A 15743-nucleotide genomic window follows, 5' to 3' on the forward strand; every position below is an offset into this window, starting at 1 on the left:
AGAATCAATAGATTTATTTCTAATAAATAGGACTCTATTCATGCAAAATGAGATTAGTACTAAACTTAAAAAGTTTTTTTTTTTTTTTTTTGATAGAAAACATATTACTCTGTCCTACCTCTGGCTGTGTTTTGCTAAACCAAGTTGCTCTTAACTTTTTACTATCACATAGATTTATTGCCATATTCTTTTTACATCTTTATTTTTTCTTTCTGGACATGTTTTGTTACCTGCTTTATTCTCCTTGTGGAGAGTACATGTCTTGAAAAACCTTTTCAGCTAATTAGGGGGCACTGTGCGATGGTTTTCTGGATAGTTTGTTTAAGACCTATTTCTGGATTGGTGAAAGCCTGGATTTGTTAGGTATCTTAGATTTGATAATTGTGTTTTTCATTTTGACAGGGAGTACAAACTTTCAGTGTTGCTTTGCTTTTATTCCCAGTTTTGTGTGCGTGTGTGTGTGTGAGTGATCTCTACAAATCATCTTTGGTGACTTAATTTGACTTAATTAATTGGATAGCTTGTAAAATCATGACATTTCTGGGCCAGAGATTGACTATAGGACAAGGAGGGAATTCCTTCCTTATAGAAGATTCCGGGAAAACAGGTGCATCACATGTAAAACAATATCCTCAGAGATTAAGATTCTAATGTACTCACTGGTTCAGATTCAAAGATTTATTTCTTTAGATCAAAGCACCTTGGCTTCTCAGAAGGCACTTCCGTTGCCAGATGCTTATAATTGTTAGTCACGAAGATTGTAGGGAGAATCTATTCCTTGAATGCAGCACAGTTCTTTTCCAGATAACAAATTTCCTAGAACTCTGTATCCACGTCACTTCCACTTTACATTAAATGTTTAGTCTGTGTCACTTTAGCCTTTTGGCTAAACTCTGCAGGAGCTGGCACAGGGAATCCCATTAATTGTCCATTTAATCTAATAGCCCTCTCTGGCAGAGGCCCATTTCTGCTGTTTTGGGGGCAGACAAAACATAAACCGTAATGCATCTCAGCAATTGGAGATTACAATATTAAATTTGCTGAGAAAGGAAGAGTGGACCGAGAACTTTGATCAGCCATTAAAAGAGAGTGATTGATTTTACCAGGATTTAAATGCATGCACGCACTTATTAGAGCCATGCTGAGTATCAGCATACAACTTAAAAGTATCACGAATATATAATTTTCTCAAGGAATTAAACCCATAAAAATAAACCCCTATTTCCATTTGTGATATATTTAAACAAATTATAACAGTCACACGAGACTAGTAGCATTTATATTGGGATCCTGTCCTACCCACGCCTTATATTATTAGTAAGGAACTTGATGATTCAAAGTGTGATTTGTAGACCAAAAGCCTCAGCATTACCTAGATGCTAATTACAAATTCAAAAACCCAGGCTTCACCTTAAATCTACAGAATCAGAAATGACATGTCAACAAGATCCGTGAGGGATTTGTATGCACAGTAATGTTTGAAAAACACTGGTGCAGAGGCTATAACTGAAAATAATATTTAAAAGTTGTAATCACATTTTAAAAAATTGGATAGATGTATAATTCGCCCAAATCCTCCCTAACTAGAATAATTTTTCATGGACACTAAAGTCCTTTTATTTCTATAATCACTAGGCCTCTCTTTATGTAAATAATAAAAAATATCCACCCTGCATTCTTCTCAAAGTTACAGGAAGAGTTAGATAGATGAACATGTTCCTATTTCTTTAGGTTTCTTTAATCTAGAACATTTCCTCCATCTTTCCTTGACTCTTATCATCTTGATAATTTGGAAGATTGTAGACCAACTATTTTGTGGAATATCTTCCAGTTTTTGTTTGTTTCGTATGTTCTCACATAATTCAACACAAGTTATCTATTTTTAGCAGAACTATTAAAGAAGCAATGCTATTTTTATTACATTATCTCAGGTAATGTATGATTTCATATTGTCCCATTACTAGTGACGTTGACTTTGACAATTTAATTAAAATGGTATCTGCTGGGATTCTCCACAGTAAAATTACTTTCTTCCCCTTTTTGTAATTAGTATTTTGGGTGGTGATACTTTGAGACTGTGAAAAATATCCCATTACTCATTGACTTTCAATTTATTTCCATATGTAAGTAGGGATCATTTTATTCTATAAATAATAATCCATTGCTATCATTATTTACTTCAAAATTCCAATTTTCTCAACTTTACCCTGTGGGAACCCTGGAGAAGGTGAGTTCTGTATTCTTTTAGCATGTCTCTATCATTCTTTGAACACTTGCATACTTACTGGCATACTACGATATTCTAGACTTTATCTTGTATTTCTCCTCCCCCAATCCCAGAGTCAGCTTCTTCCCCAAGGAGCCATGGTTTCTGTGGGTGGAGAATGATATTTTAAGCCAAAATCTGGGCTCTAGGCGTGCTCATTACTACTGGGATAGTGTTGCTCCCAGGCCAACCGGGAGGATGAAGTTAGGGAATAGAAGCATAAACATAAAAGACAACCCTTGTATGGCCACCTCTTCCACTATCCCCCATGTAGACATTCTCCTCTTTCTTCTGACGCTTTGGCGTCTCATACAGACCATTTCTTTATGTACTGCTGCCTTGTATATTGACTTTTCACCCCATATAGGCTTCCCATGCTAGGCTACCCTCCTACATAAATTCCTCTTTGCTCTGTTCAGACTAATAGCCCACTCTGCATCACTAGTGCTGCTATACTCACGCCTTCCTTTCTCTAACTGGGCTCTGATACATCAGCTAGACTACCATAGCTCCTCAATCCTTCCTTTCTGTGTGAACCCCTATCTTACTCAGATCTAAGTGATACAATCTGGACCTAATAACTTATTAAAGGGAGAGAGGGAAAGGAAGTAGGAAAGGGAAGGGTCGTGGTCAATGTTATGTGTCAGCTTGATGAGGCTATAGTTCCCAGTCATTAAATCAAACACGAATCTAGGAGTCACTGTGAAAATACTTGTGATGTGATTAAAAACCATGATTAGTTTACTTCAAATATAGAAGATTATTCTAGATGGTCTGTATGGACCCTATTCAATCAGCTGAAAGACCTTGTGAGCAGAGGCGAGGCTTCCCTGAGAAAAAGAAATTTGCCTTTGGACAGCAACTTCAGACCATGTTCTGGAATTCTAGCCTGCTCTTCTGGGTGGCCTACCCCATATTTTTGGACTTCCCTAACCAGTCCTGCAATCTCATACACCTTTTCCTTGCAATAATCTCTTAGTATGTATCTCTTACTGGCTTTCTTTCTCTGGTTTAACCCTGTCTGATACAGGAAAAAATGGGGGGGGGGGAGAGAGAAAACATATAATTATTATTATTTTAATGGAAATTCTCTGAGAAATGTTTAGACTCTAATTTTGTTTCTTCAAGGAGATGAAAAATAGAGCAGAAAAATATATATCATGAGAGTTTAAGTTAATCGTGGGGAAGAATTTCCTTCCAGTGAATATTAAAAATGAGAGCCTGAAATGACTCTCTGAGTCACTCAGCATCTAAGCAATGTCTCCTCAGAAAGGACTTAGGGGACTTTTTTTTTTCCCGTGTCAGTATATTCATCTACAACCTAGCTCCAAACATTTCCTTTCATAATGAGTAATCTTCACTTTGAGTTCCAAAATGTAAGTCAGAGCACACTCTAAAAACAAGAGGAAACTAATTTGAGGCAAAAGGTGGAAGTCAAGTCACATTTACACATGCAGCTGTAGTCAATATAATGTTCCACTCTGTGACTTTCTAACATTGGGCTCATATTGTCATCTCTGTCTGTAATGTTTGTTACTCGTCCCTCAGAGGACTGACTCCACCTTCACGTATCAGTATAATACTCTTTTTTCCCAGAGGTTTTCTCTAAACCTCTCTCTCTCTCTCCATCTTTCCTGCTTTAACCTTACTAAACCTATATTTATTTTATACTGCTTCACGTATCACAGTTTCTTTCTCTTAAAACAAACAAACAAACAAACAAACAAACAAAACTCTTGACTTGTTTTCACTCTTTTTCTCAACTGGGTTTTAGATCCCCCAGAAGAGGGTTCTGGGGTGGGGGCGTGGCGGCCCCGGCAAGATGGCGGCGCCCGGGAAGATGATGTTTCCGGAGAAACCAAGCCGCGAGAAGTACAGGGCTGCCCTGAGGAAGGCGAAGCGCAAGAAGCGACGGCAGGAACTGGCGCGGTTGAGAGACCCAGGCCCCTCTCAGCAGGAGGAAGAGGATGCTTTTACGGAAGAACAACGCCTAGAAGAGAAGCTGTTGGAGATCGAGAGGCAAAAACTGCACGAGGCGTGGTTGCTTCGGGAGCAGAAGGCGCAAGAGGACTTCAGAAGGAAGAAGGAAAGGGAGGAGGCGGCTAGGAAATGGCGGGAAGAACACGAGAGGAAGCTAAGGGAAGAGTGGGACGCGCAGCAGAGAAGACAGAGGCAGGAGCAGGAGCAGAGGCTGCAGGAGCGGAGACAACGGGAGGAGGCCGCGCGGAGGCCGCTGGAGCAGGCTGGGCCCGGGGCGCGGCTGGGGAATGGCGCCCCCTGGCGAAACCCGGAGCCGCCCACGGGCCTGCGGGCGCCCGAGAGGGATCGCGCCGATTGTCCGTTCTACAGGAAAACGGGGGCGTGCAGATTCGGAGACAGGTGTTCGCGTCGACACGACCTCCCGTCCTCGAGCCCCACGCTCCTTGTGAGGAGCATGTTCACGACGTTCGGGATGGAGCAGTGCCGACGGGACGACTACGACCCGGACGCGGGCCTGGAGGACAGCGAGGAGGACACCTACCAGCACTTCCGGGCCTTCTACGACGACGTGCTGCCGGAGTTCAGGGCCGTGGGCACCGTGGTCCAGTTCAAGGTCAGCCGCAACCTGGAGCCGCACCTCCGGGGCAACGTGTACGTCCAGTACCGGTCGGAAGCGGAGTGCCGGGCGGCCCTGTCCCTGTTCAACGGGCGCTGGTACGCGGGGCGGCGGCTGCAGTGCGAGCTCTGCCCGGTGACCCGGTGGAAGGCGGCCATCTGCGGCCTGTCTGAGCTGCGCCGGTGCCCAAGGGGGAGACGCTGCAACTTTCTGCACGTGTTCAGAAATCCCGACGACGGGTTCTGGCGGGCCAGCCGCGACCCCCACCTGCGCCCCGGGCCCGGGCCCGACCGCGATCGCGCCGGCCCGCCCTCCCGGAGGGGCTCCCCGACCAGACGGCGCGCGGGCCGCCGCGAGGACCGCCACGGGGGGCCGCGGCGGCGGAGGAGCCCCGGCCCGGGCCGCTCCCGCGGGAGCCGCGGGGGGCGCGAGAGCGAGCGCAGGAGCAGCCCCCGGGGGGAGGGGTCGCGCGGACGCCTGTCGAGGAGCCGCGCGGGGCCCAGGGCAGCCAGTCGGGGCGGGGAGAGGGGCCGCGGCGGGGGCCGGGGCCGGGGGGGCCGGGGGGGCCGGGGCCGGGGCGGCCGGAGCCGCAGCTCCTCTGGGGCCAGGAGCCGAGGCAGGAGGAGGCCAGGCAGCAGGGACCGGACCACTCCGAGTCCCAAAGGCAAATAGACTCACTTGGTCCGTCACTGACTGCGCACCGTCCGCCGGAGCCCCACTTCAGTCTGATAATCAGTGTGTTTGCAATAGACTACCTAGACGACACCGAATGCACAGGTAACATGAAAATCCCCCCTAGGGATCCCCGGGGGCGCGGCGGTTTGGCGCCTGCCTTTGGCCCAGGGCGCGATCCTGGAGACCCGGGATCGAATCCCACGTCGGGCTCCCGGTGCATGGAGCCATGTGTGTGACTATCATAAATAAAAAAATAAATAAAATAAATAAAAAGAAAATCCCCCGTAATCCTAACCCTTAGCAGTAAAGTTCACGCTGGAAAACAAAAACAAAAAAAAAGGAGAGGGTTCTGTCTTTCTTGTTTCTTTTCATGGTTCCAGCACCTAAGAGAGCGAATAGGTGTTCAAGAAGTAGTTGCTAAGTAAATACATACCACTGTGTCACTACTGCTTACCTGCCCATGATTCCTTTTTTTTTTTTTTTTTTTTATTTATGATAGTCCCAGAGAGAGAGAGAGAGAGAGAGGGGGGCAGAGACACAGGCAGAGGGAGAAGCAGGCTCCATGCACCGGGAGCCTGACGTGGGATTCGATCCCGGGTCTCCAGGATCGTGCCCCGGGCCAAAGGCAGGCGCCAAACCGCTGCCCATGATTCCAACAAGTTTTTGAAAAAGCAGTTTGATACTGATCTGAGATTGGATATCTGCTGATGAGATGTTGTACAGGTTTAAGTCTCTAAGTAGATAAATTCAAATAAAATTCAAGTCCAGTATTAGCATTTCACTATTATTTAGGATAAAAGCAGTGGCTGCACTTCAGCATTTCTGAGTAGGCACGGTGGTATTCACCCATCTGTCAAAAGCATTCGGTAACGGTGAGGTTTACTACTAACTGGACCATAGACAGCATGATGAGTGGACTAAATCTCAGACTAGCTTCTCTCATAAGCTTGGTTGTAGAAGAGCCAGGGAACCACTATAGATATTTAATGAGTCAGACAAAAGTGGGGAAAAAATCCTACCCAACTGTCTTGGGGGTATCATAAACAGATAAAAGATTACCACTGGTGTAATGGAGATAATGGGAGACCAAATATCAGTCGTGAATTACTAACAAAACAAGCCTTTTTGTAAAAAATAATTGAGAGACAATGAGACATTAGTCTCAAGTGTATAGCACGGTGGTGATTCAACAACTCTGTAGTTATGGCCACAGATGTAGTTAGATGATGAGATACAGTTTACAACTACCTGAATAGCGTACCGTGGAGACCATCAATTGATGTGCGAATGCTAGTTTTACTTTATATGCAGATGTTCTGACTTCTTGGTGGACAAGTTTTTTGGTTTTGTTCTTGTTTTTTAAATAATGTGATAAATCACTAATGATGCAGTAACAAAATCCTGTGCTGCTGCTCTATGAGTAATGATTATGTTGAGATCATTTTTGTATTTAAAAAAATTAATAAGTAGGTACAGTCTCATTGGCTTTCATCTTAAAAGAAAAACGGTTTAACATAACTTTTATGACTCTGGTTCCAAACACGTGTTTGAAATGGCAATAAATGATCAGCCTCATGTCTGGATATTTTTGTTACTAAATACTTTTAAATACCTTGATAATTGATTCGATTCTTCAGTTTATATTTAAACATTTAGTGTTGTGAGCACATATGTTATGAGCACATAATTTATAGAACTGTAAAAGGAGGTGCTCTTACAAGAACTTAGCCTCCTGGTTTTTATTAATTATTATATTAATAAGTGTGTGTTTTAAAACATACAGGATTCAAAGAATGGTTTTTGTTGCCATTCCAATCTTTTTCATTTTTGCATTCAAGTCACATACATAGACTCTCAATATAGAAATATTGAGAGTTTCTTCAAATCTACTTTAGGAAAGTAGACATGGCGGTTTTGATTTTTGTAGGTGATTTAAGTGGGCAAATATCCAAAAAAAAAAAAAAAAGCATACATATACTTATTGTCTGAATACCCTCTATCTTTTTGTAGTTTCATGTATATTTTTGTTTTTCTCTTATGATGTCAAAGCTCGAACAGTACAACTCTTAATATCTTACATACAAATCATCACTAGAAATGAGAATCATAGGCATTTGGTGGCTCGAGTTCTCAAAAGATTCAGCTGTGTTTAACCAATTTTGATCCTAGGAGTGTTTTGAGTTTGATTAGATTTAGTCCTAACATTAAAATATTGAGACATATAAATGAAAAATTGACAACAGGGGATATTGAGGTGTTTAGGATTTGAAGGGACAATCAGCCCAAGGTACATTTAGAACTTGCATTACACAGTCCCTCGTGAATGTGAGAAAATAGATGGGACGCGTGTGTCCTGGCTCAGGGTTCACACACTATGAAAGACACTGAAACCAAAGAAACAACGTGGATGTCTGTATAAAACTGGGTGGAAGGAATTTTAAGACTATCTCCCTGAAGCCCTGTATTATTGTGACAAGGTGGAAGTCTTTCACCCTCAATGCCATTTAGTCTCTTCATTTTGGTTGACCTGTGAATTAATGATGAACGTGTCTCGAATGTTCGCATGATGACAAGGGAATCATTTATTTTGTAAGTGGCACTGAAAATGTGCTGGAGCACGCACAATTTAAACTAACCAGTCAGCCGTTCTGTCCTGCTGATTCAGTGGTATCAAGGACACAGCATCTAACCCTCACACTTGGCTTAATGGCAACCCTCTATCAGAATAGGGCCCGTGGAGCATGGATGTCGGTCTTAAGAAACAAATCTTTCTTCTTCAAATGTCAGTATCTCACTAGACCTTGCATTGGTTATTTTAGTGATGTTTCCCCACACCCCTCCGGTGAGATGAAGTGGTTTACAGCCTCTGCAGTCTTAAAAATACAAGCTTGTAATTTGGCTCCAGGTAAACCGTGTGACTCTGGAACTGTTTGAACATGCATTTTTGTCATGGTGGGATTTAAAGATCATAATAAAACTTGATAAAGATGTAGCTTTTAAGAGAGTAAGAGGCATGGCCATGTGTCTTGAACACTCAGGAGGTTCCATCTGACCTCTGACGGCCTTGGCTGAATTGTGGTGATGCTGAATTGTCAAAGACAGTCTAACTCATCTCTCTTGTGCGTGGCTACATTTTGGGAATGTACACTATAGGGATGCTATTTGTATTGTTAACAGAAGGTTTCTATCATCTAATTTCCAATATTTTAGACAAAAACACATCCTGATTTAATGAGACAATTTTATGATACATGTATTCTGAAAGACATCGGGAAGATTTTCAGTGTTTATGTCAGATTGTACAAGTACACTGGCCTGCCTTACTGTCATGTGAGAAAACAAATTTGTTAATTTCTGTGCATTGTTAATAAATTATAGTAATAAAAAAAATGATTCCCTTTTCTCATTGCCTTTCACAATATTCTTCTCTCTTGGGAACTGCCCTGATTTTAATGCCCAAAATCCTGCACCAGGCAAACCAGAAAGACTGATCACTCTAACTTACATAAAATGCCTTTTTATGGTAGATAAACTTCTAGAACTCCAATAGTACTTCAAAATTTTTTTCTGTCTTTATATCACTATGGTTGAATTAGTTGAATTTTATGTCATTAGAACCATGTAATTACAATGACAGAGCCAAGTAGTATTATGATATTCCCTTTTCATACTACTCTTTGGTCTACTGGAACGTAATAATTTGCCTTCATTTCCACTTGCATAATTTGCTATCCACATAACCTTTTTTTTTTTTCAAATGCCATATCATTTTATTAAATCTCTATTTTTACTGGGGGACCTTTCTTCCATAAGCCTCTTATTTCCATAGTTGATCCACTTTTGTGGTTTAATCCTTTACTATCTGAAGCACAATACTTTTTTCTTAAAAAAAAGTTATATATATATATATATATATACTTACACATATATTTTTATTTATTTATTTATGAGTTCATGGGAAAAAATGGAGAAATATTCTACCCTCATAATGAGTGGATATTCTGGCTTGGCATAGTATTCCAGGTTAAAGATTCTTTGCCTTCAGAATTTTGAAGACAATCATCTTCTGGAATCAATAGTTACTACTGAGAAATCTGAAGTCATAATAATTCTTATTTCATATATGTGACATTTCCCTCCTCTCTTTTGAAGACTTTAAGTTCTTCCCTTTAACACTGGTATTTAGAAATTTCATGACAAATGGTCTTAGCATAAGACTTTTTCATTGAGTGTATAAGGAGGTCTGTAGACTCATGACCTTTAGTTCCAGAAATTTTCTTGGGTAATTCCTTTCACTTATTTTATCCATCTGTGCTTTCTAGGACATTTTTAGTCAGAAATTATTCCTCTTAGATATGATGCGTTAAGTAAATTTGATTTCATATTTCCTAAGTTTATATCTTTTTGTTATGCTTTCTAAAAATTTTCTGAAATTCATCTTTACAACTTTTAGTTGAATTATTTTTTGCAACGTTTTTCCAAGAGTTCTTATTTTCTGATTTTTATTCTCACAGCATTTAAAATTATTTGCATGCATTAACTTGTCTTTGTGGAGAGAGTAATAAAAGTGTTTGATTATTTTATTTTATTTTGAACAAATATTTATTTACTTATTCATGAGAGACACACAGAGACAGGCAGAGACATAGGAAGAAGGAGAAGCAGGCTTCCTATGGGAAGCTGAGGTGGTACTCGATCCCAGGACTCGGGGATCATGACCTGAGCCACAGGCAGATGCTAAACCACTGAGCCCCCCAGGTGCCCTCATTCAATTATTTTAGAGACTTATCTGTCTTTCCTCTAGATAAATACAATTTTTCTACATTTTTCATTTGACTTTCATTTTAAGCTCCTCAAGTGTCAGGTAATGTTTAATTGTCCCTTCTTATATAAAAAGGGAGGCATTACAATAGCATGGGAGCCCTTTGTCTTCTGGTAGACAAAAGGATAAAGGGCTAGATTTAGTAACTGGGTAGTTAGCTGGCTCTTCTGCTAGGGTACTCTCCCAAAATATGAATGTGTACGTATCACTTCTCTGAGGATCTTCAGTTTATTTAGAGATGATGTTTTTGTTGACTCTCCCAGGAAAGGATGGGGCAGACACTGCTCTTGCTCAGGCTCCCACCAGGAGGCATATGTCTGACAACTCAGGGGTCAGATGTTCATTTTACTTCCTTGTTTTAAATTCTCTGCCTCACTTACACCTTTCCTCGCATCTGCTTCTAGATAAATTTCTCCAGGAAAACACTTAAAAATTCTGCCTGTAAACTAAACACCTAACTATTGACATTGTTTGCGTTGGGTGCAGAAAGAGGTGGGAGTCAGATATTTGGTATAGTGATTTTTCAAATGATTCCTCTGCTTTCATTCCCTCTCTTTATCTTTTACTGGGTCTTTAACTTTCTGGAGAAATCTTCAAGGAAAGACTCCTTCCCATGAACTGCTATACTTTCTTCCTCATTGTAATATCAGTGACTGCTTTTTGATCTGCTTTCCATTTTCCTTTCCTTTCCTTTTTCTTTTTTTCTTTCTTTCTTCAGTCACCACATTATGTCCCATCTCTGTTGATTTATACTATTTTTATTCCTTTACTATTATTTTATAATAGATTCTGGAGGAGATAGACATAACCAAATGACCAATTGACCATTTTTTACAAAGATGAGGATCCCATTCATTAAAAAATGGCCTCGGGGATCCCTGGGTGGCGCAGCGGTTTGGCGCCTGCCTTTGGCCCAGAGCTTGATCCTGGAGACCCAGGATCGAGTCCCACGTCGGGCTTCCGGTGCATGGAGCCTGCTTCTCCCTCTGCCTATGTCTCTGCCTCTCTCTCTCACTGTGTGCTTATCATAAATAAAATTTAAAAAAAAAAAAAAGGGAGAGAAAAAATGGCCTCAATACTGGCATCAGTAACAGAAGTAGCATTAGTTACTTTAGTAGAGATGGTGGTGGTCATTCCATCAACAACAACCAGTTATGTCTAGTAACACTGCATAGTTGCTACAATGCCATAGTTTCATACAACTTACAGCGTCTTATAGTAAATAGACTCTTTTCAGGGACATTTGCTTTTACGTCATGCTTACAATAGGTCTGTGTAAAGAGATGGACAAATATCACTAATCATTATGCACACATCTCTACAGATGTAAAATCTAAGAACCAGGGAGGTTAAATAATTTACTTAACTTTGCTCAACTAGTAGATGCTATAGAAAAGTCTACTCAGACTTTCTACCTTTTCCAGTGTTCAGCATCCATGATGCTATTTTGCAGAGGAAAGTAGATGCTATAGAAAAGTCTACTCAGACTTTCTACCTTTTCCAGTGTTCAATATCCATGATGCTATTTTGCAGAGGAAATTTGAAGCATTAGGTGTAAGTTTGATCTTAAACATTTCCCAGACTCCTGTCATTCTTGCAATAGTAATAGAACATGAATCTTCCTCTCAATAATTAATTGTTTAGAAAATTCCAACATCTCGGATATTTTATCATTATGGTAAATTCTGAAATAGAATTTTGCTTATTAAAAGGTTATACCATGAATTAGATATCTCTAAAAGTTCTCAGACACTAGACTAAAATCAAACACAATAGCTCCTCTGTCCCTGGATTTTAATTTTTCCAGGCATCTAGTTTCAGAACTATGGCATATTTTTTAAATTTCCATATTTCTCACTCATCCTTCTCCCTGCATCTCCAAATTTCCAAGTTGTGTGGATTGGTTCACTCTTCCTTTTCATTCCTATTAAGTTCACTACAGCTTAGGTGCTCACCTAGACTGCCGGTCACTTCCTTTTGGTTCACAGTAAGCCATTCATCACACTGAAGCACAGCTCTGTTCAAGCCACTGCCTCCTTTAAGACTTCCAGCATGCTGATTATCGTGCAAAATTTTATAGCACTTTTCTTTCATCCTTTTCATCATATTCTCTGAACAACTTTCAAACATCTTTCTGCATATTCCCATCCTTGACATTTGCACTAGTTTGTCTGACCTCCATTTTTATTCCTTTCCCCAAAAACACCTTCCAATATCCCTTCAGGTTAAATTTGTATCCTTATACAGGAGCCATTTCAAAGGCTTCCTCCTCTGCAAAGGTCTTTCTCACTAGATTTCACCAATTGCATATGATCTCCCTTATCTGAAGTCACTTTGCAGGAGGTTTTTCCCCATGCTACTCAAAAACATAATATATTCCCTACTGTATAACTGGGCACCTTTTACAAGAACTTAGAATAAATTAAAATTATTTCAAAAAAATAAATAAAAATAAATAAAATTATTTCTATTAGGTGCAGAGGAGGTATTTTTATTGCATTGTATAAGTGAAATATTTGCTTTTAAAATAATTAAATCATAATAATGTCAGCAAGTGGTCCTTTTTCCATACATATAATACTTCAAGCTGCTTGTGCATTACTTTGACTCAATTATGAATGGAAGATTTTAGAGAAAGGAAACATGACATGGAGAGGAAAGCCTAGAATAGATAAGAAAGGGCTGAAGAAAAAAAAAATTGTGAGCTTTCAGATAAAACACTGAAGTGATCAGGAAAAATGGTGAAATGACATTTGTCAACTCCTTTCTGGATTGTAAAAGGACCTCAAAGTCAGGGACCTTATACTATGCTTTTCATCCCTGCCAAAAGTTTGCTGTTGAAATTCTGGCAGAAATAAATCTTGTTTATCATGTTAACCTAGGAAGAATCCTTTTCCTTGCCTGTTCTGATAGCAAAGATCTTAATAACATATTTAGATGCTGGTTTCCTGACCCTGTTATCCTTCAGAATAGATGTGCCTGCCGTCTTTACTTTGGACCTTCATGAGGTCAACCAAAGTCTATTGTGACAGAGTCCAAACTACAGAATGAAAACTATAAATTGTTTCCAGTATAGTAAATGCAAACATGAGTGTATAAGATGAACAATAAATGTTTTATACTGAATTTAGATTATAAGTTTCCAGTATCTCCTTAATAAAAACAGGTTAGCCAATGGGGTTTAGAGAATACTCTCTGTTCATGTCTGGTCCTTATCCTTTTTTTTTTTTTTTTTTTTCCTTGCTCATTCTTAAACTATGTTTACCTCATGGAGTTCTGTGCCTCAGAAATACTCTTGTATCAAAAACCTTATGATCCTCCTCTATTCGCTTTTTCAGACTTTTATTAGTTGTTAGGTAGAAGGAAATTTGCTTTTCTCTAATAGGCTTTGCAAAATGCCTTCTATAAGTTATTATCCAGAAATTGTTTTCTCAACTCATTCATGAGAAGCTATGGCCTATTGTCCCTCTTTGTTACCAGCTTCTTTTATGTTGCTGTTGTTGTTGATATTCTGCTCCAGGTGTGACAAAAAGGAGAACAAAAGAAAATAAAACTAGGGGATCCCTGGGTGGCTCAGTGGTTTAGCGCCTGCCTTTGGCCCAGGGTGCCGTCCTGGAGTCCTGGAATTGAGTCCCGCATCGGGCTCCCAGCATGGAGCCTGCTTCTCCCTCTGCCTGTGTCTCTGCCTCTCTCTCTCTCTCTTTCTATGTCTATCATGAATAAATAAATAAAATATTAAAAAAAAAAAAGAAAACTACTATATGATCCAGTAATCCCTCTTCTGGCTATATACCCAAAGGATGTGAAATACCTCAAAGAGATAACTGTTCTCTCACATTCATTGCAGTGTTATTCACAATAGCCAATATACGGAATAACCTAAATATCTATTAATGAACTAATGAATAAAGGATTTGTGATGGAATGGAATGGAATGGAATGGAATGGAATGGAATGGAATGGAATATTATTCTGCCTTAAAAATAGAAGGAAATTCTGTCATTTGCAAATGACATGGATGAATCTGGAAGACATTATGTTTAGTGAAATAAGCCAGTTGCAGAAAGAAAAACACTGCTATATCTCACTTATATGTGGAATTTAAAATCATTGAGTACATAGAAGCATAGGGTAGAATAGTGCTTACTAGGGGGAGAAAGGGGGAACATGAATGTTGGCCAAAGAGTACAAAGTTGCAGTTATGTACATGAACATGTCTATAGATCTAAAGTACAGCAAGATGATTATTGTTAATATTACTCTACGGAATGCTGGAAATTTGCTAAGAGAGTAGATTTCAGGTGCTCTCATCACCAAAAAATAAAAGTAAATATGTGAAGAGGAAATATATTAATTAATCAGACTTAGTAATTATTTCACTATGTATATGTATATTAAGTCATCATATTGTACATTTTAAATATATATAATTTTTAATTAAAAGAAAAGAGGACAATATTTTATTATTCTTCCATTGGAGAAATCATAGTTTCTGACTAGGATCTGGCCTTTTATATGGCTTTCCTTTTAGAAAATGATATGACACTTTAGTGTGACAGCATTAAATGATCTCCTTTGATAAACAGCTCAAGAGCTTATTTAAACCATCTTATCGGGGTGCCTGGTGGCTCAGATTGTCTGCCTGAAGCTCTGATCTTGATCCTGGGGTCCCTGGATTATATTGGAATTAAAATAAAATAAACCATCTCATATCCATTTCCATTCAACCTAGATACAAATAATAAACATCCAGTAAATCAACTTAAAAAAATTACAGTAACTCCAAATTCAAATATTACAATACATCCAAAGCTTTTAGCTAATAGTCTTCTATCAGTAGTGTTCACAATGTGCAAAATGGCTATTCTTTAAAAAAAAAATCTAGAGTTGGAATAAAAACTCTGCCTTTATTTATGCTTAGCTCAGCATTTGCCCTAAAATAACATATTCTTCATCTTTTTATTATAAAGGGATTTACCTTTAAATTCTCCATCAGTCATAGATCTTTATCTTAAATCTATGTTTCCTTATAGCACCTCCCAACTCCAAAAAGACGTGAAGAACATCTTACCATGTATTGAAACCAGACCATCTGATTTTCTTTCCTTCCTGTTCTTCTTCCATGAAAAGAATACATTTGGTCTGACTTAATGTCTCAGAGATGTGTCTCACCCCCAAATTATTGGCTGTTAGCCAGGCAAGTTTCTTGCAACCCTGAATGACTTCAGAGTTTAAATGCTCTCCTTCTCTGGAGGGAAATTTCATGGTCAAGAATCAAATAGTTCTCAATTCTCTCTGGGGAGCCAGGCTTCTCTCCATGTCTGTTTCAGTCCTTACTTCCATCCTCTACCGCCAGCATACAGATCCACACAACTCCTGGGACA

The 15743-nt window shown here is 39.7% G+C and overlaps 1 protein-coding gene across 1 annotated transcript; it reads left to right on the forward strand.

Annotated features, from left to right (window-relative positions):
• The first annotated feature begins 4071 nt into the window (after window positions 1-4071).
• On the forward strand, window positions 4072-6048 carry LOC112642024 (U2 small nuclear ribonucleoprotein auxiliary factor 35 kDa subunit-related protein 2-like). The gene has a single exon (XM_035704174.2). It carries the CDS (start codon window positions 4089-4091, stop codon window positions 5532-5534), a length of 1446 nt encoding a protein of 481 aa, XP_035560067.1. The 5' UTR covers window positions 4072-4088; the 3' UTR covers window positions 5535-6048.
• The last annotated feature ends 9695 nt before the right edge of the window (window positions 6049-15743 follow it).

Source organism: Canis lupus, chromosome 21, assembly GCF_003254725.2.
Source record: "Canis lupus dingo isolate Sandy chromosome 21, ASM325472v2, whole genome shotgun sequence".
NCBI classification, from domain to species: domain Eukaryota; kingdom Metazoa; phylum Chordata; class Mammalia; order Carnivora; family Canidae; genus Canis; species Canis lupus.

Coding starts and splice junctions, on each gene's coding strand:
- LOC112642024 (XM_035704174.2), top strand. CDS start 4,089: ATGGCGGCGCCCGGGAAGATGATGTTTCCGGAGAAACCAAGCCGCGAG.